General features: G+C 46.8%; 1 protein-coding gene across 7 annotated transcripts in view; it reads right to left on the bottom strand.

The window, feature by feature from the left end:
• SRGAP3 (SLIT-ROBO Rho GTPase activating protein 3) overlaps positions 1–23,442 on the bottom strand; it is a 264,685-nt gene that overhangs the window by 126,257 nt on the left and 114,986 nt on the right. For all 7 annotated transcript variants that reach the window (XR_007130165.1, XR_007130161.1, XR_007130162.1 and 4 more), the window contains exon 2: positions 13,049–13,241. Coding sequence is in view for 4 of the 7 variants with exons in the window: in XM_047746053.1 (XP_047602009.1) it covers positions 13,049–13,241 (193 nt within the window). In the remaining 3 variants the exon portion in view is untranslated. The remainder of the gene's footprint in view (positions 1–13,048; positions 13,242–23,442) is intronic.

Genomic DNA, 23,442 nt, shown 5'->3' with positions numbered 1-23,442 from the left:
AGTAATTCCACAAATATTAACTGAGTGCAGTCTTTTGCGCCAGGCAGTGGTAAGCAAAATGAGTCACGTTCCCCGCTTCGTGGAGTGTACAGCCCAGTGGGGGCCTCAGGTGATAATCAAATAATCATGTAAATAAATAGAAAATTGCATCAGTGGTAGGGGCTATGAAGGAGAAATGCATGGTACCTCAAGAGTCTGAAATGGGGGTTACCTCACTCCAGGAAGATGGAAGTGGGCATCAGTTGACCATACGGGTCCTTCCTGTCACTGAGACTTCAGTCGAGTTGTTTCACCTGCATGAGGCCTTCCCTGACCCTCAGTGGCTCCCTGGTCTCTAGCACAAAACCCTATTTTATTGTTATTACTGCATTACCATTCCTGAGATCAGTGCTGTTCATTTACTTTCTCTTTCTGGTCTTTGCCTCCTCTCAAGCTTCCATCCATTATGTTCACCACTGTTCCTCTAGTGCCAGGCAGGCCCGGACACACAGTTGGGTACAGAGATGAAAAGTATTCAGAAGGATAAGCTAGAACCAGAAGGCTGGGGAGGTTTCGGCATAACCCAGGGATAAGGGAGAGCATTCCCAGCAGTGTGAGGGCTGTGTGTGCATGAACACTGTGGAAAACTGAGGGAAGGTATGTGTGGCCACAACTCAGACAGGAAGTGAACAGGGGTAGAGACAAGGCTGGAGAGGGAGCACGTGCTGGGGCCTTGACGAACAGGGTGAGCATCTAGGCTGGTACTGCCATAACGAAGGACCACGCTGGGGACGTAAACAGCAGACATGTGTCTCACAGTTCTGGAGGCCACAAGTCTGAGATCAAGGTGTCAGCAGGTTGGTTCCTTCTAGGGGTGGTGAGGAGACCCTGTTCCATGCCTCTCCTCTAGATGCTGGTGATTTGCTGGCAATCTTTGGTGTTGCTTAGCTTGTAGCCATATCACCCAACCTCTGCCTTCGAGTTCACATGATGTTTACCCTCTGCGTGTGTCTGTGTACAAATGACCCCGCTTCATAAGGACACCAGTCATACTGGATTAGGACCCACCCTTACGCTTATATTAACTTTATGATCTCTTTCCAAATAAGGTCACTTTTTAATCTTTGGGGGGATAGGACTTCAACCTGTGAATTTGGGGAGGACACAATTCAATTTCTAACAGACTGCTGCCCCAAGTGGATCAGGAGCCCAAGGAGAGTTCATGTGATGACTCAGGCTCTTTCTTGTGGTCCATTGAGACACGAATGGGCCCATGACGCAGAGGATAAAGTTTGACCCAATCAGCTGGCATTCAAGGCCAGTCCAGCCCTTTCTCTCATTCCCCTCTCCACTTGCAGAAACCTTCTCCAGGCAGTGGACAAAATCTCTTAGCCAGTGATGGGTTTCTTCATTTATCTATTTTTTGCCTCCCAAGGAATCTGAATCCATCGTACTAGGAGTTGGAGAGGTTCAGATCCTGACTCTGCTGCTAATCAGCTGTGTGTTTTGGGGCTTGTCACTCTACCTCTCTGAGGCTTTACTGTCTCATCTGTCATGTGAGTGGGTGAGTGATTCAGTGGCCAGCGAGGGCCTTCAGATATCAACAACATCGACTGTATTTTCCAAAACAAAAAATGCTTATACTTGATCTGACAAAGGCTTTTTTGTTCCTGATCTCCCAACTTATTTATTTGAAAAGACTCATGAGAAGCACAAAAATGAAAACAGTGAATGGTCATTATGTAGGACCCTTTCGTGTATTTAGCTTCAATGACAGGACAAGGAGGATCCTGAAATCTGGGAAGCAAGAGCTAGATCTTCCTAGCTCATGGGCATTCTTGCCTTGGCACCTTTGTCAATTCCGTCCTCACTCCCTTGGAATGCCTCCCGCTATTCTTGCCACACAGCAAAAACCCACTCTCAGAAGTCTTGTTGACAAGGCTCCTCCTTCAGGGGTCACCTGAGATCTGTCCAAGCTGCTCATTTGGATCTACTCAAGATAGTTACCTCCAGACATCTTTTATACTGTGGCTTAGTTCATCAATCACCACTCACATTCATGGGGCGTGTTCCCTCACTTATTCCATAAGCCCCTTGAAGGCAGGAATAATCTCTTGTATTTTTTTGTATTCCTTCACAGTCCTTGGCAGAATCAAATTCATTCGTTCATTCACCCATTCACTCACTTGCTCTTCTCATGTTTTTTGAACACCTGCCATGTTCTTAGCACTCTCTAGTCACAGGCTGAAAAGATGACTAGAAGTGCCTTGATAAGGCTCACAGTCTACTAGGTACAATTAATGCAAACCAAGAATTATTACGGCTATTGGTCAGGATTCCTCTAGTTGAAGTGACAGAAATACTTCAAACTGGCTTAGGCAAAAATGATAGTAAGTGGGAGGAGGGAAAATCTAAAGGATCAAACATTTTAATCAAAAAAATATAAAGGAATAGGAAGAAGTTGGCCTTAGGGATAGCTGGATCCAGGAACTCAAAGGATGCCCTCAGGATCTGGTCTTGGTGTCCCCATCTCTTGGCTCTGCTTTCCTCTCTCTGTGTTGGCTTCACTCTCAGGCAGGCCTTCTACAGACCAAAAATACCCTGGCTGATAATAAACCCAGGGGAAAGACAACCTCCCCACTGCAGTCCACTATAAGTCCTGGAATCATGCTGTATTCAATTAAAAATCTGTGACCAAGATGATGCAGAGCCAGTCACATACCCTCCATTGCTCAGGGATGATTCCCCAGAGGAAAAATCTCAATGATGTTATCAGAAGAAAGGGGGAGAGATGCTAAGCAGGAGTAACAGACAACTACTCTGTTATGCTGGGTGAGGAATGGGAACCTAGAGGAGGGAGGGAGGGGCTAATTCTGCCTCAGGATAAAGGGAAAGTCCCAGGAACATTTGCATTGGGCCATGAAGTATACATAAGAGTTTGCCAGGTGGAAAGGGCAAAGATGGGAGGTTCCTGCGTGGAGAGGAAAGCCTGAGTGTAAAGCTGTGAAGTCAAAACAGGACATAGATTGTTCTGGGGCTAACTGGCTAAGGCAGGACCGAGAGAAGGCACAGTGGAAATGGAAGCAGTTAGGCAGAGGTCAAGGCTGAATGAAGGTTTTAGTGGCCAATGATGAGCTCACTGGGGCAGGAAGGCCAGGTGGGAATAAGAGCAGCCAACTAAGCAAAGGCAAAGAGTTTATCCTGGGGCTTTGCATCAGAACCACCACAAAGCAGGTGGTAAATGTGAGTTCTTAGACCAGGGAGAACCAGTTGAAACCCACGGACTTAGAAGCTACCTTTGGCTGCTGCCAGCCCTGAAACAGAATAATTCTGAAGGGGAAAGACTACATCGATGGGTCACCTGAGACAGGATCTGCTTACCCATGTTGGAAGCAGGGTGACTTGAGAAGTTAGTTAAGCCGTTTCTTTCCTTATCTATGAAATAGTGTTGATAACACCCGCCTCCCAAGGGTGCCTTAAGAACTGAATGAGGTAATTCATTGGTTGCACTTAGCATCAAACCCAGCATATGATAATAATAATTGATGTCATCACTTAATTATTACCACTAGCACCTCACTAGGTTATTAGGAAAAATCCAGTGACAGATGTACAGATATATGACCCTTGGTAGGTTTTCTATTAAGTGTCGGTTTTCCTCCTCCCATTACTACCTTCTCCCACTGCAAACTCTCACATATACTACAAGACCCAATACAAATGGTCCTGGGACTCCCCCTCCACCCTGGGACAGAATAATTCACTCAGTCAGTCATTCCCCATACTTCAAAGTGACAGCACACTGGCTCTAGTGTCTGGCAGCATGTCTGAGCTCCCCCTTTAACTTGCTCAAAGTACCCTTGGTACCAAAATGAATACCTCTGCCTCATTAACCAATGCCTGGCCAACCTCATCTTCTCTTTCCCTGCAAAACCCTTAGCCTTGGTTTATCCATCTGTGAAGTAAGCGCATTGTGCATGCAGTGCTAGGCAAGGAAGGGCCCTGACCCATAGCTCTTCTGGTTGGTTCTCTCACCAATCACTTGGGGACCCTAAACCAGGGCACACCTTGCCTGGCCTTCAGATCCCTTGTGTGTCAAGTGGGGATGATGACACTTTCTCTGACTCCCAGCTCCACCAGGATTCTTGGGAGCATTTAAGCAGCTAAGGCTGGAGAGGCAATTTGCAAAGTGTAAGGTACTATATAATCTTTGAAGGTTGTTATTAACCTATTTATCTAATAGAATAGAGTCAAAAGTAATCCCCTGCACATTACTGCTTGTTAAAATCTCCTTCATTACTGGGGCACCTGGGTGGCACAGTTGGTTAAGCATCTGACTCTTGGTTTGGGCTCAGGTAGTGAACTCAGGATCCTGAGATGGAGCTTCATGTTAGGCTCATGGTCAGCAAGGAGTCTACTTGGGTTTCTCTCTCTCTCTCCCTCTCCCCCAACCACTCATTCACAGGTGTGCTCTCTCTCTCTCTAAATTAAGTATTTTTTTAAAAATCTCTTTCAGGGGCGCCTGGGTGGCTCAGTGGGTTAAGCCGCTGCCTTCGGCTCAGGTCATGATCTCAGGGTCCTGGGATCGAGTCCCGCATCGGGCTCTCTGCTCAGCAGGGAGCCTGCTTCCCTCTGTCTCTCTCTCTCTGCCTGCCTCTCTGTCTACTTGTGATCTCTCTCTGTCAAATAAATAAATAAAATCTAAAAATAAAAAATAAAAAAATAAAAAAATAAAAATAAAAATCTCTTTCATTGCATCAACTATTTTTCATTTTTAAAATAAAATGTAGATGATATGTATGCGTAGATTTATATAGAGCATATCATACATTACTAAACCACACCATGGTTAACACTTCGGAAGTTGCTGATTATAGTCTCCGCAGATTCTCAGAAAGCTGGTACAGGATCTAAGAGAGGGCCAGAAGGACAAACATGGAAGGAGAAAAAGGGGTTGTAGCTATTGCAAAGGCCACTCTTTGGGCTGAGACTTCCGCTTTGAAATTACTCCCAGCAATGAAAACAGCAAGGTGGGGACGGACTGGGTTGTGATGCAAGTGCTTACTCTCCAGGTGGAGTTAAAAGGGACCCTCGGGGGTCTTACATGGGCTTCAGGATTTTTGCCATTCCTGCAAAACCACAGTACTTAATACCTCCCTATTCACTGTTTATTTTTACTTAAATGAATTTATTTACCAAGGACTTTCCCTAGTCTTAGTTAAAATAAAATTTTAAAAACCAGCATCACTTGCAATAAATAAAAAGTGAACCGAAAAAGTAAATTCAAGGAAAACAAAACAGCATCGTTCATTCCCAGGCAGATGCTGGGGCCTGTGGTCCATTCTCTAAGATTAGAGAGGCATCAGCAACACACTAGTAACCAAACGGAGACCGTCTCCTTGAGCCAGCCACGGAGACTGAGAGAACTGAAAAGATAATTCAGTATGTATGGTTCATGTGCTCTCAGTGATCCCACTCTCATTTTGAGGAGCACCGCTCTGGTCTGGCCATCCCTCATATTGCAGTAAGGCCCACTTAAAATACCTGGCCTTTGTGCACACACTCCCCAGAGGGGATCTCACATTCTCAAGGCAGCCCTTTGCTTCCTGGATAGCTCTAGCTACTGGAATGTCTCAAGGTCAAGGTGAAGTCAGTTTCTCTGAAAATGCTATCCTTGGACCTCACCTCTCTCCTTTCTGTAGCCACACAAAGTAAGTCTACTTCTTTCATGTGTCCGAAGAAAGTATTTGGTAATATCTCGGGCTTTTCAGCTATTCATTCAAAAACCTTCTATTACTGATCAGAGAGGGAGAGACTAGAAACGACCCTTGCCTTCAAGCGGCCAGCAGACTGGAGTGGGAGGACTGGATGTGTGAGCGAGATCATTTCTTGGTCATCCGATAATAATAATGAGAGTGACATACAGATCACCGTGGGAGGCCAGAGGAGGAGCAGAGGACGAGGGGCCTGGGATCTAGGGCAGGGGCTTCCCAGGGGAAGTGAGACTTGAGCTGGCCCTGCTGAGAAGAGCGGGAGCTGGCCAGGAGAGAAGGGAACTCTAAATGCCCACACACGGAGCGCTGGTCTAGACAGATGGGCAGCTCGCAGGAACACTAAGCCAGCCCAGGGACGTGAGTGGATACCCAAAGTCGTGCCGCTTGAAGCAGTTTCGCATTTTGGAACCAGATAAACCAAGATTAGGATTCTAGCTCTGCCACTTACTTGCTCTAGCTGTGTCCCTCTGGGTAAATTCCTTAATTTCTCAAAAAAATCTCCATGTTTTCAACGAGAAAGACAGAGCTAGTACCTGCCTCAAAGGTCACAAATGTTTACTACAAAGTTAAATGAGGCAATGCAAGACACCTAGTAGCTGGGGCTCTTGGGGGATGCAGTCAGTGAAGTGCCTGCCTTTGTTTGGCTCAGGTTATGATCCCAGAGTCATGGGATCAAGCCCCAGGTTGGGCTCCCTGCTCAGCGGGGAGCCTGCTTCTCCCTCTCCCTCTCCCTCTGCCACTCCCTCTATGCACATGTGTATGCCTGCTCTCCATCAAATAAATAAATAAAATCTTAAGGGAAAAAAAGGACACCTAGTAGAACCCTTGGCTCCTGGTAATGTGGCTGTGATGGGTATCTGAAAGACTGAACAACCAGCACAGCACAGGCACCGAGCGATCAGGGAAGATCCGGCTGGCACGCCATACTGGGAGAATACCAGCTCTTGGAAGGTATTACTGGAAAGCTATGACTAGTGTGATACTAGACATAATAATAGAAGTAGCTGTGAATGAGACAGGAGCCCCACCTGGAGGATCTTCCCCTTTGTCCCTGCCTTGTTCTATGCAAACCTTTTCATTCTGAATCCTGTGCACACTCACAGGTTCAACTTACCTACGGCAAAAGTGCTTCTCTGCTTAGGATTCATCTGAAAGGTTAAATCTAAATTATAGCATCTTTTTAGGGAAATACTACATCTGTGAAGAAAGGTTAGTTGCTGGCTGGAATCCTCCTGCCAACCACTCCGTGAAGCTGAGGGATGCCCCAGACCTTCACTGCAGAGAATATTAAACATTATTCACCAGCTAGCCAAGCACCTCCCAGTTCTTTCCAAAATCTGACTTTCCCAATTTTAAACACATTTGAATAGAATTCCCTGTTGCTTTTTTTCCCCCACGGCTATCCAAATAACAGCAGCCAACACTTAACCTGCTAGAGAAGGTATTTTTCTCAGGTATATCCCCTGAGAGGAAAGATGTCACAAACTAAAGGCATCAGAATAGAAAAGAACATCACCTCACACACACGGTGCTATTTGCAGGTGGAGCTAATATTCCAAATGGAAATGTGGAGTTGTTGTGCGCCCCCCCAACTCAGGAAGGGCCCCCAATTCCAGGTCTTGAGGAGGATAAGCCAACCTCAGGCGAGGGCTGGCTGGGAACGAGCAGTGGATTATGGATTTGACTCTGGGGAAGGAGAGGGGGCTAGGAGGCCGGAGGGGCCTAGAGTGAGTTGTACATAATTTATCATCTGGAAAATTATCAGAATGGGTGCTCTTACACATAAATAACCCTCAGAATCCCCTGGAGGGCTTGTTAAAATACAGATTGCTGGGCCCGACCCCTGGAGTTTCTCATTCAGCAGGTCTGAGGGGAGGCTCCAGATTTTGCATGTCTGTCATGTCTCCACGTGATGCTGTGTCAGGACCACACTTTGTTAAACAGGTGTTCTAACAACTGCAGTCCCGGTTCCCTAGTCAGGGACAGCACTATGAAGCCCACACACTGTCCTCTCAGCAACACTATGTCAAGCACCGGGCACAAGGAGTTGGTAACCCTTTGCCCAAATGGCCCCACCAAGCTCCTAAGGTAGCCAGAAGACAGATGTCCCCCTCCCTGCCTCCCACCAGCCCCACCCCAGGGCAATTCCAATTACCACTTGAGCTTCATTCGTTCGTTCAACAAACGTTTAGTGCGTGCCAACCATAGGCCAAACCTGGTGCTGGGTGTTCAGGATCCCGTGTCAAGAGCCACCCTCTCTGCCATCTCTGAGCCCATTACCCAGGGGTTGTCAAAAGGGGACAGACAAGAACACAGATGATTTTGGCACAGGATGGCAGCTTCTGCCTCACTCTTCTCAAGTCCTTCTGTCAAGTCAGAAAGGGAAGACATCCTTGATTCCTCTTTTCCATTCCTACCTCTGAAAGACTGCCCAGCACGGCCCACCACCTCCTGGCCTGCTCTGCCATGCCCCTGGCAATCATCACCACCATCTGCTCCACTCATGCCACCCCCAATCAAGGGTCATCTTTCAAAAACAGAAATGGGGTCATGCTCCCCCATACTTACAGTGCCTCAGTAGTTCCAGCTGCACTGGCCTCTCCTCCCCTCCTGCTGCCCCCAGGGCTGCCCTTTCTCATCCCTCAGGTCTCTGCTTAAAAGCCACTGCCTCCAGATGCCTTCCCTGACTGCTGTTCAGTGAGGAGGATCAAAGAGGTCTGCAAATCCTTTGATGGGAGAAGGGTTTTCTTTCCCATCTCCTTGAAGCTGAGCTCAGGCTGAGAGGCGGTGCTGGGCCAGTTCCAGACCTCGCCTTGAAGACTGGGGCTTCCCTACTGCTCTCTCCGGGCCTTGAGCTACCGTGTCAGACACCCAGCTGAAATGCTAGGTACAGAGGCCCTGACACCACACAGGGAAGGAGACAGCCCAGCTGGGCCCAGCCTTGCAACCATGCCCACCAAAACACCAGGCACATAGGTGAAGCCCTCTTGGACCCAGCCCAGCTGCCAGCTGCCCAACCACTGATCATCAGTGATCCCAGTCAAAGACCCATAAAGCAGGAAAATCACCCGACTGAGCCCTGTCCAAATTCCTGACCCCCTAAATCACGAGGTACTGCGTTTTAGTACTAAGTATTGCTGTTACACAGAATAGATAACCAGAACATTCTGTATTACATGTATGTCCATCAAAGCACCTCCTGGGCAGCTGCATATATATATAAATAAATATATATATATATATATATATATATATATATATATATATATATTTTTAATTGCCTGGGAAGATAAAGAGCAAATGGAGGAATCAAGATCAAGAGACCTGAGCTCTTGTTATGGACTGAATGTCTGGGTTCCCTTAAAAGTCATATATTATATTATATACATATATATATGCCATATACTGCCCAGTGTGATGGTTATCAGGTGGTCAGGCCTTCAGCAGGTAATTAGGATTAGGGCAGAACCCTCATGAATGGGATTAGTGTCCTTAGAAGAGTCAGGAGAGAGCTTGCCTGCTCTCTCTGCTCTCTACCACATGAAGACTCAATGAGAATCAGCGGTCTGCACGCTGAAAACGCAGCTATGCTGGCACTCTGTCAGGGCTGGGCTCACCGGGGCTGAGCATCCTGTAGCACACGTTTCCAAGAAAGGTTCAAGTGGTGGGACTCAGGGTTTAACTGGGGCAGGTCGAACATCTGGAGGATAATACCATCATCATCTATTTCACATATCACTGAGGCCTCTGATTTTCCTGGACTGTGTGGTATGCTGAACCACCAAGACTAACAAAAAACAGTTCCTGCTCTCAGACACTGTCCCTTTTCTTGAGGGGGGACATGCCCACGACTGGTACAGTTGGGGCAGGCACCCAGGCCTTCTGGCCATGTTCTTTGAACTCTGCCACCTGTTTGCTCTTCCGGCCTCAGTGTTCAGGTGTTACCTCCTCTGAGTCTGACCCGGTACTTCCTCTGTATGCCCATAATACTCTGGATTTGTTGATTTGTTTATTTAGCCAGTATTTACTGAGGTCCTACGAGGTGCCAGGCCCTGATTTATCAGAGGAAACAAGAGAGGCGGTTCCCGCCACGGTGGGATTTCCCCTCAGCGAAAGAAAGATATAAACAATCAAACATAAAAAGATAAAAGAAAGAAACTATCAAATGATTGCAAACTGGTGGATTTCCAGCTCCCAGCATGATGAGAAATCCATTTACAAGCCACCTGGTCTATGGTACTTGGTTATAGCAGCCGAAGGAACTAAGACAGTTTCCGTCCCAGTCCAGCCACTCATTTGCTGGGCTATCTTGGGCAACTCAACTCCCTCTCTAAACAAAATCTCTCAGCCAGAGTAGGTTTTACAGACCAAGTACATTCTCTCCTTCCCTTGCTCCTGCTCATGCACAAACACCCCATCTCTCTCTGGCACTGGGCCCACTGCAGTGGGAATAAGATAACAAGATCTGGGCCCTGCCCTCAAGGTCCTGAGAGGCTACCTGCCAGAGAGATGGACACTCTTAAATGAAGTAACTGTAAGACAGCAAGAGAAGCCTTCTCTGGACAGCAGGACAAAGGACCTAGAGCCCAGCACAGATCCTGTTCACTGAGCTCCAAAGAGGTAGCCAGGGGTCAGCACTGGTTGGCCCTGGGGTCAAAGGGCCAGTCCAGGCATCCCTTAGAGACTCCTGTGTCCAAAAGCCACATTAGCATCGTGCAGAGGGCCGATGCCAGCTGCACTGGCCTGAGCCCACACCCTAATTAGAATTTCATAGTGTCTCAAGCAGCCGGCTTGGCCCGACTGCCAGCTGGGGCTCCTGTTCTGTCTGGTGGCCTCTGTTTAATGAATCCATGAGGGGCTGGCCGAGCTCATTACAGGCAACACGAGGGAACAGGGGACCCCTGCCCATGCTCCCTCATGCCCCCACATCTCCCCCTTTCCCTCACGTTCACACTGCAAATGGTAAGGAAGGAGATAGGCAGGAGCTGAAGCCACAGCCTGACCACACCACCCTGGATGGCTCCAGTGACAGCTCAGCCAGAGATAAGTGTTTCTGTGATTATGTCTCTATCTCTGGTTTTAGGGGAGACTTCAGTTCCCATCGCTGTTCTCAGGCTGCAGCCGGCCCTTTCTTATCTCAGGCCGATGAGGCAGAATGAGAATGACAGTTCAAATCCATCTTCTTGAAATTACTGGCCCACAGACATGCCTGGACAAGCTGCTTCTCAGAGCTGCACTGTCCTCATCTTTAAGACAGAGCAATAACCCCCACCCTGCCCCAAGTGCTCAGTACAGCACTCAGTGAACTGTCATGGCTGTTGTTATCATGAAAAGTGAGGCCAGAGAAGGCACCAAAATGGGAGCAGCATTGCTTCTGAAGGGCAGGACTGTGCAAGTGACTTTTTCCCTTGTTTTTCTGTATTTTCTAAATTACATACAATGAGCATTTTACTTTCATCATTTGGAAAGAAAAAAAAAAAAAGGTAAACTTTCTCCCCTCTCTCCTCCCCAAAAATATCTATCCAGAAAATGAGATAATGTGTGTGGAAGGGCCTAGACAGTGCCTGGATGCTATTTTAATAGAAGCTTCCCCCCAGGGGCGCCTGGGTGGCTCAGTGGGTTAAGCCTCTACCTTCGGCTCAGGTCATGATCTCAGGGTCCTGGGATCGAGCCCCACATCAGGCTCTCTGATCAGTAGGGAGTCTGCTTCCCCTGCCTCTCTCTGCCTGCCTCTCTGTTTACTTGTGATTTCTGTCAAATAAATAAATAAAATCTTTAAAAAAAAAAAAAAAAAGAAGAAGAAGCAGCTTCCTCCTGCAGGCTAAGTCTAAATAAATGACATTGGGTAGAAAAACAAGAGTGGTATTTGCAAAGATATAATGCATTTTTGCTCTTTGATAAAACAATTTCCACAAAAGTGAGTGAGTGAATGCTGTAGCACAGATGAGGGGAGATGTTTACGGGAGTTAAAAGGAAGAGCGCTCCCTGACCAGAGCAGAAGGCAAAAAAACATAGGGAAGAAGGTGGAAGCAAGCTAGCGTCCACTGAAAGGTGAACAGATACACACGATGTGCTATGTACGCCCAATGGAATATTACTCAGCCTTAAAAAGGCATAGGTTACAAAAGGGAGGGAGCTAGAGGACATTGTACTAAATGAAATAAGCCAGTCATGAAAGGGCAACTACTGTATGATTTCACTTCTCTGAGGTCCCTACAGTAGTGGGATTCATGGAGACCGCAAGTCCAGTGGTGGTTGACAGGGACTGCAGGGGGAGGGAATGCAGAGTTAGTGTTTGATGGGAATGGAGCTTCTGTTTCGCCAGATGACAAGCGTTGTGGGGGGGGTGTATTGTAGTGACGGCTGCACACCAGTGTGGGTATCCTTCATGCTACCTAACTGTATGCTTAAATATGGTTAAGATGGTAGATTTTATATTATGTGTGTTCTATACACCACAGCTTTTTTACATGTAGAGAGAAAAACTGGATCAGACCCAGAGGTCGGGGGTTGAAGCAAGTTGCTGAGGGCGACTGGCTGGAGAGATGGAGGAGAAGGTCCGGGGAGCATGGCAGAGGGAGAGAGCGTGCACAGGGGCACCCTGCCCCGTGAACGCCATCCTGGTGAGGTTGCTACCTCCTACCTGCGCTGGAAGAGGCTGGCCCCAGTGGGTTCAGGGCAAAGAGGTTTTGTGTTGCTGGCAGACTCAGAGGCTGCCCCGTCAGTGCCTGAGGGGATCTGCACTCACAAACCCAGAGTACGGAGCAAGAGAAATCAGGACTCCGGGAAGTTTGTATATTGTAAATAAATGAGGCAGAGAAAGAGCCCGGGGCACCGACCTTCCAGGGGAGTAAGCAGAAGGGATGCGTTGAGCTTCAGTCCATGGAGAAGAGATTCTGAGATCCCTGTGTAAGGGAGTTGGGAAGTGGGCTGGCTGGACCCCAGATAAAAGGGTCCGAGGTCCTGAAAGGAGGGGGCAGGTCACCCTGGCCCAGATGAAGAGTAGCTCAATGCCTGGTGCTTGGTAGGAAAATAGCTACAACAAGGACAATTTACTGAGCACGTACTGACTGCGACAAGCACTTTTCCGAGTTCCTCACTCACTCCCTGCAGCATCCTTATGCATGAGAATGACCTCTATCCTCACTCTCCACGCAGGAAGTCAGGCACAGAGGGGTCCGTAACCTGCATCCCCAAGGCCTTAAAAGCACACCATCTGCCTCCAGTGAGTCTTTGCCTCCTTTGTGCTTTGCTGCCTCCCCTAGACACAGGCCCCGCCCCCGCCCCTTCCTCACTTGAACTGGTGCTCCCGGGAACTGCGGATCTTGGAGGAGAACCGCTCGGCCAGCTTCTCCAGGCTACGGGAGTACTCGAGCTCAATCTCAGCTTTCCGGCGGAAGAACTCCTGGAGGTCCTGAAGCAGCTGCAGCCGGGACTCTGATTGCTGCTCCAGGCATTTGAACTGCTCCACCAGCTGTGTGCGGATCTCTGAGGGCAGAGGCAAGGGAGGGCAGGCGTTAGGCTGTGGTCAGCACCGCGGTGGGACTCACCCGGCTGACCCAGGGCCCCTGACCGAGGCACTGCAATTCCTGAAGCCCCCCTCCCCACCGCCACGACCCCCCTCCCAAGCCTCTCCGGCATTGGCACAGAGCTATGGCACGCGCTGGCTTCTGTCACACGGTCCAACCCAATGTTTCCCCAAGTTGAACCATGGCGTGTCACCACCATGGCTTCTGCTGTATTCACATGCCGCCAGCATTATTATTTCTTCCATATGATCGAGTCAATTGGCTCACTTTTCCTACCGAAATGAACGTATTTGAAATGAACGGCTTTGTGTCACTACAGTGAGGGGAAAACTAGGACCACGTGCCATCCTGCAACACAGAAAAGGAATTCAACAAAAACAAAAAAGTTTGTAAAATTCTATCTAGAGACTATTGCTTACCAGAGGCCCTGAGCCCAAGCTGCCTGCTCTCTATCAACAAAAGGAAAATGGGAGCCTGCAAGGCGCTAAAGACTTTCTCCAGATGCCATCAGGGCTGAGAGAGGCTGAGAAGGGGATGCCGGGGGCTCTTGGGTTTCGGTGTTACTTAAGGCCACGTCTGTGTTCCGCGTTAAATCACCTTGAGCTCTGTGCATAAACATCTCAAGTACCCCCCAAAGGAATGTCACCCACACTTCAGGAAATACTGACAGCAAACCAGGTCTGTGCAACCAGGGCAAAAGTTCAAAAGCTGGGGAGGTGGAGATAAAAATCACAGGCAAATCCCAATAACTACAGCCAACCTCATCTTCAAGCCCATAGCGTTGTCACTGCTGCCAGCCCTCAGCTTTAACTCCTTCCCAGCCATCCCACAAGCTGTTCAACACATCAGTCTCCCCAAAGCACTCTGCTCATACCAGCTCCCTGTTCATAATGCCCCACAGCCCCCTTCTGCCTAAGTATTAAGCCCAACTCCTTAGCATGGAATCCAAGGCCATCCACTGCCCAGCCACAAACTTTACTTGTCGGGATTCACCCCCAGTGGCCTCTTAAAACCATTCAAACCAGTCCTTGAAATATCCAGTCCCAACTGCATAAATGGGCATCCTATCTGAAAATGGCCAACTCCGTCTTAGCATCCTTCAGAGAAGTGGTCCTCACAGGGGATAGCCCTACCCTGGGGTACACAAAGGCTTCCCCAGGGGTACACAGGTAGAAAAAGTACAAGGGAATCATCTTCCTTTGGGATCATGAACCCTTGCTACTCGGTGCGGCCTGTGAACCAGCAGCATCAGCCTCCCCAGTGCGCTTATTAGAAAAGCAGAATCTCAGACTCCATCTCCAGAATTTCTGAATTGGAATTTGCATTTTAGCAAGATCCCCAGATGGTCCTATGTACCTTAAAGTAGGAGAAGCACTGCCATCAACCACCCCCTTCCATCTCATTATGAGGAGCATTTCCCACACTATCTTACTTTTATGTTTAGTAATTATTTGTCAGATGCATGAAATAACCAATATTATTTTGATGAACTGTGTATCTGATCACTGTAATGATAAATCAATCCAAAAGAGAGATACTTAGAGTTCTATGGGCAAAGGAAAAATTTCCAATGTCTATTTCAGTTTATATACATGTTTTAGATTAAAAGAATTATGATAGATTGAGGCACCTGGGTGGCTCAGTTTGTTAAGTGTCTACCTTCTGTTCAGGTCATGATTCTGGAGTCCTGGGATGGAGTCCCACATCCAGCTCCCTGCTCAGCAAGGAGTCTGCTTCTCCCCCTTCCTCTGCTCCTTCTTCAACTCATGGTCTGTCTCTCACTCACTCTATCTCAAATAAATAAATAAAATCTTTTTTAAAAAAAGAAGTATGATAATAGAAGAGTTTCAAGTATAGAAATATATTGGGATAAAATTCTGTGAAAGAACTAGAATGGAATTACGAGTTCAAGAAAGTAAAGAAAGGCACAAAATAAAATTTCTGACTCATTTGGATAATTTTTGATGGATGCTGGTGGATACCAATGTGTTACAGTATTTATCCTGTGATCTGGCAATCCCACTCATGGCTACCTACCCCAAACACATCCAGTATTTATGTCCACCAAAAAGTATATAGAACATTTAGAGTAGTTTTACAACCAAATATTAGAAACAACCCAAGATATCCATTTAGAGTAGACAAGATTTTTTAAATCTCAATATGGCACTCAATGGAATACTATACAACAATGACAAATGATGAACTACTGCCACCTGCAGCAACATACTAGAATCTCACAGAACTTACGCTGCTCGAAAGAAGGCAGAACAAATGAGATCATGCAAAACTAGTTTATGGTGATGGAGGTCAGAGAAATGGTCACTGTTGTGGAGGAATTGACTGGGAGGGGGTACAAGGGAGCCTTCTGGAATGCAGAGATAGACCACACCTCAGTTTGGGTGGCAGGTACACTGACAAAAAAGAATTGAGTTGTGGGATGCCTGGGTGGCTCAGTCAGTTAAGCATTAGCCTTTGGCTCAGGTCACAATCCCAGAGTCCTGGAATCGAGTCCAGCTTTGGGCTCCCTGCTCAGCAGAGATTGCTTCCCCCTCTGCCTGCCCCTTCCCCTGCTTGTGCATTCCCTACTTGGGCTCACTTGCTCTCACTCTGACAAATAAAATCTTTTTTTTAAAAAGTTGAGTTGCATACTGGAGATCTGTGCATTCTACTCTATATAAGTGATCCTGCAATAAAAAGGCAAAATAAAAAATTGCCCTGTTATTTCACTTCCATTTGACACCGTTAAGAGTGTAATTTTATTCTACAAGGTCAATATTTACAATATGGTAGAAATTATATCCTTCGTAACTATTTAAACTTATAATGAAACATTTCAGATGTCAAGTTAAAATGTATGAGGCAAGAGAGTTTTTTCCCCCTGAGTTCACTTAAAGAGTAGGCAAGCAGAAAAGTTTAAAACCTGCTTTAGAGCCTATGTCAAATACTGTTCCTCCCAGGGAGTCCTGGACTGCTTGGTCCTCCCAGCCCTACTCTGAACTCCCATGGTACTTTTAGTTTATCTCTGTCGGCCTCCTGCCGTTGCTTCAATTCTTTCACGAACGTGAGACATATCCACCTTAGCTCCTCAAATGAAATTTAAGCTCTGAAGGTAGATTTTCCCTGCACATACTAGATCATCAGGAGATCACTATCTGTACAACAAATTACTATTCATTTTTACCAAGTGCTTTTACCCAAGGATATTAAGTGTTGTGATTATGGGAGTCTCACTCAACACAACCATACACACAAACACCACACACACCCCACACACATACAACACATACACACCACACCACACACACAGCATACTACACACATGCACACACATACCATACACCACATACCACATCGTACACACACACACACACACACCATGACATTATTATCCATTTTTATAGAGGAAGAAAGCACAGCTCTGTGTAAACTATAATCAGGAACCTGTCCAAGTTTACATTTTGTTCTCTGAACTATAACAAGCTGGACAGGTATGCCTATGACATGGCCTATGTGTTGAATTGGTTCGAGACGCCATCACTCCCCAAAAGGCAAGCCCTACCATATCAACACATAGTTATAAAAATGCTTTCCAAATATTTTTCAAATAACTTTCAGACCATCTAGTAATAATTAGTAATAATCACTAGCATTTATGGAGTCCATCATTTGTTGCAGGCACAGTGCTGACTTCTTCACAAAATTATTTCACATTATCTGTACCCCATAAAGCAGGAGCTACTAGCGTTCCCCTACTCTCGCCCCATATATGAGGATGTAGAGGCTCAGAGATAAGCAGCCTCTGTTCGTAACAGCTGGTGTGTTGCAATTAATCTAGGAATCAAGCCCAGATCCCTCAGATGGCAGCAAAGATCCTCCAGACACCTAACTAGACTGAAAGCATATTATTTTTTTAAAAGACTTTAATCCATCTGTATTCAACCTCTTGTATCCTTTTTGTAACAAGATGGTGGTCTAAAGAGAATTGTTAATCAGAAATGCTGCAGCCACTGCTTTCCTGCATTACAGGGCATAATCAGGAGCCAGTGTTCTCATATTTTAGAGGAAAAGCTCATAAATCACACTATGATGACAAGAGAGGATCTGGAAGGAGCAGAGAATCTCCTCCAATTCATACTACCAGCTGGAGCCTCCAGGCTGGCTCCTGCATAGAACCTTCTAGGAGCTTGGACAGTTCAGAGTCAAATCAAATCCTTCTAGCAGGAAACAGTCCTGGCTAAATCTCCGACTGCAGCTCGCCCGTGCTCCGGAACCCTGAAAGGATTTGATTACCCTTCTCGTTATTTCTAACTCCCTTCCAAGTTGCTCCTCCTTGGAGCTGGCACAGATTTGGGTTTTCTCCTTGATGATTTCAAAGGAGTGACAAAAATAAAACAGAATTGCTCCCAAGGCTCAGACTCCATTCAGCAGACATTCTCCCTAGGGGGCGGTTCCAGCCACAGTATAGCGCAGAGCAGCAGAAAAATTAAAAGCGGGTGGGGCAGGGAGGAAAAGGGGTTTGGAAAGTCAGGAAAAGCTCTTTGCTGTCAGAACCTTGAAGCTGAAGATGACCTCTCCAATCACCTAGTGTAGCCTTCTGGTTTTACAGATAAAAAGCATGAGGCCCAAAGAAGGGGCAGAACTAATTCTGACACCTGGACTCCTGAAGCACAGCTCCCTGTGGCACTCTCCTGATAAAATTCTCCATGGCTCCCTATTGCTTATAGGCTCAAAGGCAAATTCCTCTGACTTTCAAAGCCCAAGAATCTACAGTTTGCCTACCCATTCCTCATAAAGACCCTGCTTCTTCTGCAATAGTCTCACCAAAGACCACAGTGGCTATGCCGATGCCACTGCCCATGGCAACACTCAGGGCGACCAGCCTTAGGGCTGAACAAGTATCCCCATGCTCCCCACCCCACTCACAACTACAACCTCACAAGCAGAGGCAGCCAGTCTTCTTCAGGTTCAAGGTAATTAGAAATTCTATTTTTAAAAAATTAATAGATCATTTTTTAGAGAAGCTTTAGGTTTACAGAAAAATTAACCCGAAAGTACAAGGAGTTTCCACATACTCCCACTCACTCCCAGGCACAGTTTCTCCTATTATCAACATCTTGCACTGATGGGTGTGATACATCTGTTACAACTGATGGACAAAACTAATATGTTACTATTTACTAGAGTCCAGAGTTTAGGTTAGGGCTCACTCTTGGCCTGTTACATCACATGAGTTTGGACAAATGCATAACGTCACGTGGCTGTCATTATGGTATCATACAGCGTATCTTTGCTGCCCTAAAAATCCCCCAAGTTCCACCTATTCATCTCTTCTTCCCACCTCTCTGTGACCCCTGAAAACTACTTGCTTTTTACTATCTCTCTAACTTGGCCTTTTCCAGAAAGTCATATAGTTGGAGCCATACGTTATATATGCTTTTTAAGCTGGTTTCTCTTATTTAGCAATAAGTATTTAAATTTCCTCCATGTCTTTTCATAGCTTGATAGCTCATTTCTTTTTAATCACTGAATAATACCCCATTATATGGAATAATAGTCCTGGTTTATTTGTCCATTCGCCTCCTGAAAAACACCTTGATAGTTTCCAATTTGGGGGAATTATGAATATTTTGTGCAAGCCAAATAAGTTTTCAACTCATTTGGAGAAATACTTTTTTGTTAACTAATAGACATGTTTAAGAACAGTTTTAGGTTTACTGGGAAAAAAAAGTTCTAATTTTAGATAAGAAATACAGGAATTTAAAATATTAGTACAAAATTCAAAAGATAGATAGGATATAAAGAGAAAAATCTCTCTCTTACCCCTGTCCACCAGCTCCTTAGTCCCTCTCTAATAAAGTAACCAACTTACTAGGTTCATGCGCATCCTTCTAGAAATAATGGTGTATTTCAAATACATTATTTCCCCCATTTTTACAAATATGACAACATATCATTCACAGCATTCTATACCTTACTTTTGTCTTTTAAGAATACATTGGGAAGGGATGCCTGGGTGGCTCAGTCGATTAAGCATCTGTCTTCAGCTCAGGTCATGATCCCAAGATCCTGGGATCGCCCCCACCAACTGTGGGCCACAGAGTCTGCTTCTCCCTCTCTCTTTGCCCCTCCTCCTGCTCAAGCTCTCTCTCTCTCTCATAAATGAATTTAAAAATCTTAAAAAAAAAAAAAGAATACATTGGAAAGATCAGTCCATATCACTTTATAAAGAACTTCCTCATTCCTTTCCATAGTACTATATAATTCCACTGTAATATTTATAAATTTTTAGCCAGTCCCCATCACCGGACCTTTCGGTTGTTTGTAAACCTTCACTATCACCAACGATACTGCAATGAATAACCATATGCAGGCTTCGTTTCGCACTTGTGCAAGTAGATCGTTTGTGTGACAGACTCTTCACATGGAAGAGCAGGGGCAAAAGGCATTTGCATGACTACTTCGCATGACTCTTTTGCATGGCGATTTTGAGATTGCTAAACTGCCCCCCTCTGCAACTGTACCAACTGATAGCGCCCAGAATCTACGGAGGGTCATAGGGACTATTTAAAAACAGGCATGTTGGGATTTGCTTCAGAATAACCTCAGGTCGGGGGGACTGGGGAGTGGCAGGCTTATAGGTAACCCAAGATTGGCCTTGAGTTGATTGTTGAAGTTTAGTTGTGGTGATGGATATGAGGAAGAGGCTGGTTATACTATTCTCTCTACTCCGGTAATGTTTGAAACTTTCCATAATAAAAGAGGGGGGAAAAGACAGAGAGAAAGAGAGAGAGAAAAGAAAGGTAGACAAAGCCAGAAACTTGATACAAAGGCTGCAGCTCTGGTTAACAAGTCTGACCAGTTAGGAATGCCAACAAGTTGTCCCCAGAGGCCTCTGCCCCTAGGCTGCAGATGGGTTAGAAAGAGGGGTCAGAATGTGACCTTAAGAGCAATTTTAAATGCAGCTTCCCAGGCCCCATCCAATTCCAAACCTTGGACCCTGTCCTGAGAACATGGTAACTCTTCTGATACCTCCTGGGATGGTGAGGCCCCACTTTCGTAGCACATTCAACCTGAAAATCAAGATCGAGTGAGCATGTGTCCCCTCTGCTCCACAGAGGCAGCTGGCATACCCCACCACCCCACCCCACCCCGGTAACGTTTCCGGAGCTAACGAAGAGGCTGAGCTGTATGGTATGTCACTGCTGACAGTGCTTCATCACATCTATGCACACACAATCCCGCCTCATTATCACCGCGTCCTATGAGGCTGCTGCTACTATCATTCCTATTTCAGAGATGAAGCAAATGAGACTCAGGGAGTGGGAATGATTTGCCCTAGCCTCACCCAGAAATTGGCAGAGTCAGGGCCCAAAGCCAGAGTAAAGAGCAGACGGGAGCCAAGATTACCCAGACTCCAGGTCAAGGTGCTCTCCCTGGGGATCCAATGCTTCCCCTTTTCGGGGATCATGTCCCGCTCCACCTCCTGTCTCCATCCCACACTCCATCTGTCATCCTCATGCCATTCTCACTGGCCCTGGCTGTCCCTGTATCCACCCCAGTGCATCCTGACCTTGACCTCAAGGAGGGAAACATAGACTTGGTAGCACAATGTAACAGGTCCTGGGTTTACCTGCGAGGGATTCAAATCCTGGCCCTGCCACACATGAAGCTGAGTAAACATGAGCATGCTTGTTTTATTTCCCTGCAGCTCAGTTTCCTCTGTAAAATGGGGATGGTGATAATCTATCTCACATGTTTGTTGTAAGAATAAGTGATCATTCAAGAAAGCTCTCCAATCAGTGCTCTATTTTAGCACTGCCCTAACTCAGTGGCTACTAGCCATATGTGGCTATTTAAATTTGATTAAAATAAAAAATTCACTTCTCAGTTGCACTAGCCACATTTCAAGTGCTCAAAAGCACATGTGGCTAGTGGCTACTGTACTGGACAGAGCAAAACATTTCCCAGCACTGCAGAAACTTCTAATGGGTTTAGAGCACTGGATGAGAGGCTTAATAAAAGCTCTCATTAGCTATGATCATCATTTATTAGTATTGCTTTCTGTGGCCAGCCCAACAGCCAGCATTGAAAGAGTCTACTGCTATCCAACTCCAGCTTTAGGGGAGGGAGGTGTTGTGGCAGAGGGAGTAGAGAGACCGGCAGAGCCTGGACTCCAGCCGCTGTCACAAGTTGGAATACTGTCTCTGCCAGACATGCACTGGGAGGTCTTAGGCAGGCAAGTCATTTTCTCTGAGCTGTTCTCCCAACTATGCTCACCCTGCAGGGGCGCTGCAAGGATGAGACTAGAAATGTGTGCCATGTGCCAGGCACCGAGGAGACCCTGAGCCAACAGCCTCCACAGAGGCTCACAGGCTTTGGGGACAGGGCAAGGGCAGAGGCTCCCCGGCTCTGGGGACAGCCAGCCTGGACACAAACCTGGTTTTCTCCACTTTGTAGATGCCGCTTCAGTTCCCTGAATCTGTTTTCTCATCTATAAAATGGGGGATAACAATACCTTCCTCTCGGGTTTGTCAAAAGAGAGGTGGTGTCCATATAACGCACCTGGTGGGATGCCTGGCACGGCAGATAAGCAGTATGCGGCAGGAACGAGCCACCACTGCTGCTGTAGCCATGCAGACAGAGCATGGGGCACACTAGGCACCATGCTAGGTGTTCCCCCAGCCCATCTCACAGCCCCCACCCAAACACAACTCCGCCAAGAAGGCTGTGTCATCCCTGGCCACTATCCCTGGGGTCGGTCACTCAGCGCTGGGTTCCCTCCTCCTTCCAGTCCTCTCTCCAAAAGCACCCCCCCTCCCAAGCAAGAGCACCACACCATGCTGGAGAGCACCAGCTGCTCCGCCAGTCCCAGCCACAAGGTGGTGTTTCCTAGCAACCACGATGGAGGCCCAGATAGATAAGCGAGTCACCCGTCCCTGCCTGTGCTGTGGGTAGAGCCGACTGGGTGGGTGACAGGGAGCAAGCTCCTCAGTCTGCCCTCTCTGCAGACGCAAACCAGTTCCTGGCACTTTGTACTGTCTCCCTCTTTGGGCCAGGGACACTCACCAGGGACTTCAGTCAGTCCTGTATTAACCTTGACCACGCCCATTCACATCCATCATGGCTTCTGACCACCGAAGGCTCAGGGAGGGGCTGGGTATCACACCATAAGTGAGGAAACTGACGCCCAAGAGAAGGGAAAGGACCTTCCTGAATCACAGGATTCAAAGCTGCGCAGATGTGGCCCTCCAGGCGCTGCCCCAGTCTAGCTCTGCTCCCCACCAATCACAGCAAATCATCCCAATAATAGAGCTGTTTCTCATATCTTTTCACCACTTCAGCCCTAAATCAGGTGGGAGCTGGGTAGTGCATCGCCCAGAGCTGGATCTGGGATCAGACTTGCTAAGTTCAGAGACTGGCCTTGAAGCTTGCTAGCTGTGTGACCTTCTGCAAGTCAGTAACCTCTCTGGGCCTTGACTTTACCATCTGTAAAATGGAGGGAATAACAGTAGACAATTATTGTGCTAAGTGCTTCCCATGAAGTGTCTCCTTATTCAGGCAAAGCAGCGAATATTATGCTACAGCCTTGGGAGGAACTACTACTATTCCCTGATTTTGCAGAGGAGGATACTAAGGCACAGAGAAGTACAGTGACATGCCCAATTTCACCTAGACATTAAGGAGTCTTTTGGCTCCGAATCTATACCACTTGCTAGGGATGTCTCCTGAGCACTTGCCATACATACTATATACCAAGTCAGCCAAATTCTTATACTGTCTTCAGCCATCTACTATTCCTCAGAGAAGCGTAAGCCAGGCTTAGCCCAGATAATCAAAATGCATCAAACTCCTGAGGCTTCCTTGAAGCAAATTACATCTGCTTCCAGCATTCTTGGAGGGTTGAGGGAACAGAAAAACTGGGTGAAATGACTGGCATTTCCCCCCTCCTCCTCTTACCACCGCACCCTCCCCCCAAAAGGAAGCATAGTACATGGGCTAGTGTTTTGAAAAACTAATAGTTATTTAATAATGGTGAGGATAATGTTGTCAACCAGCAAAATCTTCCTGTAAGAGGAAATAATATGGTTCCAAACACACCAGGGAATTAGCATTAGGTATATCAATGGCTGAAAAAAATGGGAAATAGGAGATTCCAC

Source organism: Lutra lutra, chromosome 1 (genome assembly GCF_902655055.1).
Source record: "Lutra lutra chromosome 1, mLutLut1.2, whole genome shotgun sequence".
NCBI classification, from domain to species: domain Eukaryota; kingdom Metazoa; phylum Chordata; class Mammalia; order Carnivora; family Mustelidae; genus Lutra; species Lutra lutra.
The sequence above is the reverse complement of the archived record's forward strand: the minus strand, read 5'-3'. Positions and strand labels throughout refer to the sequence as shown.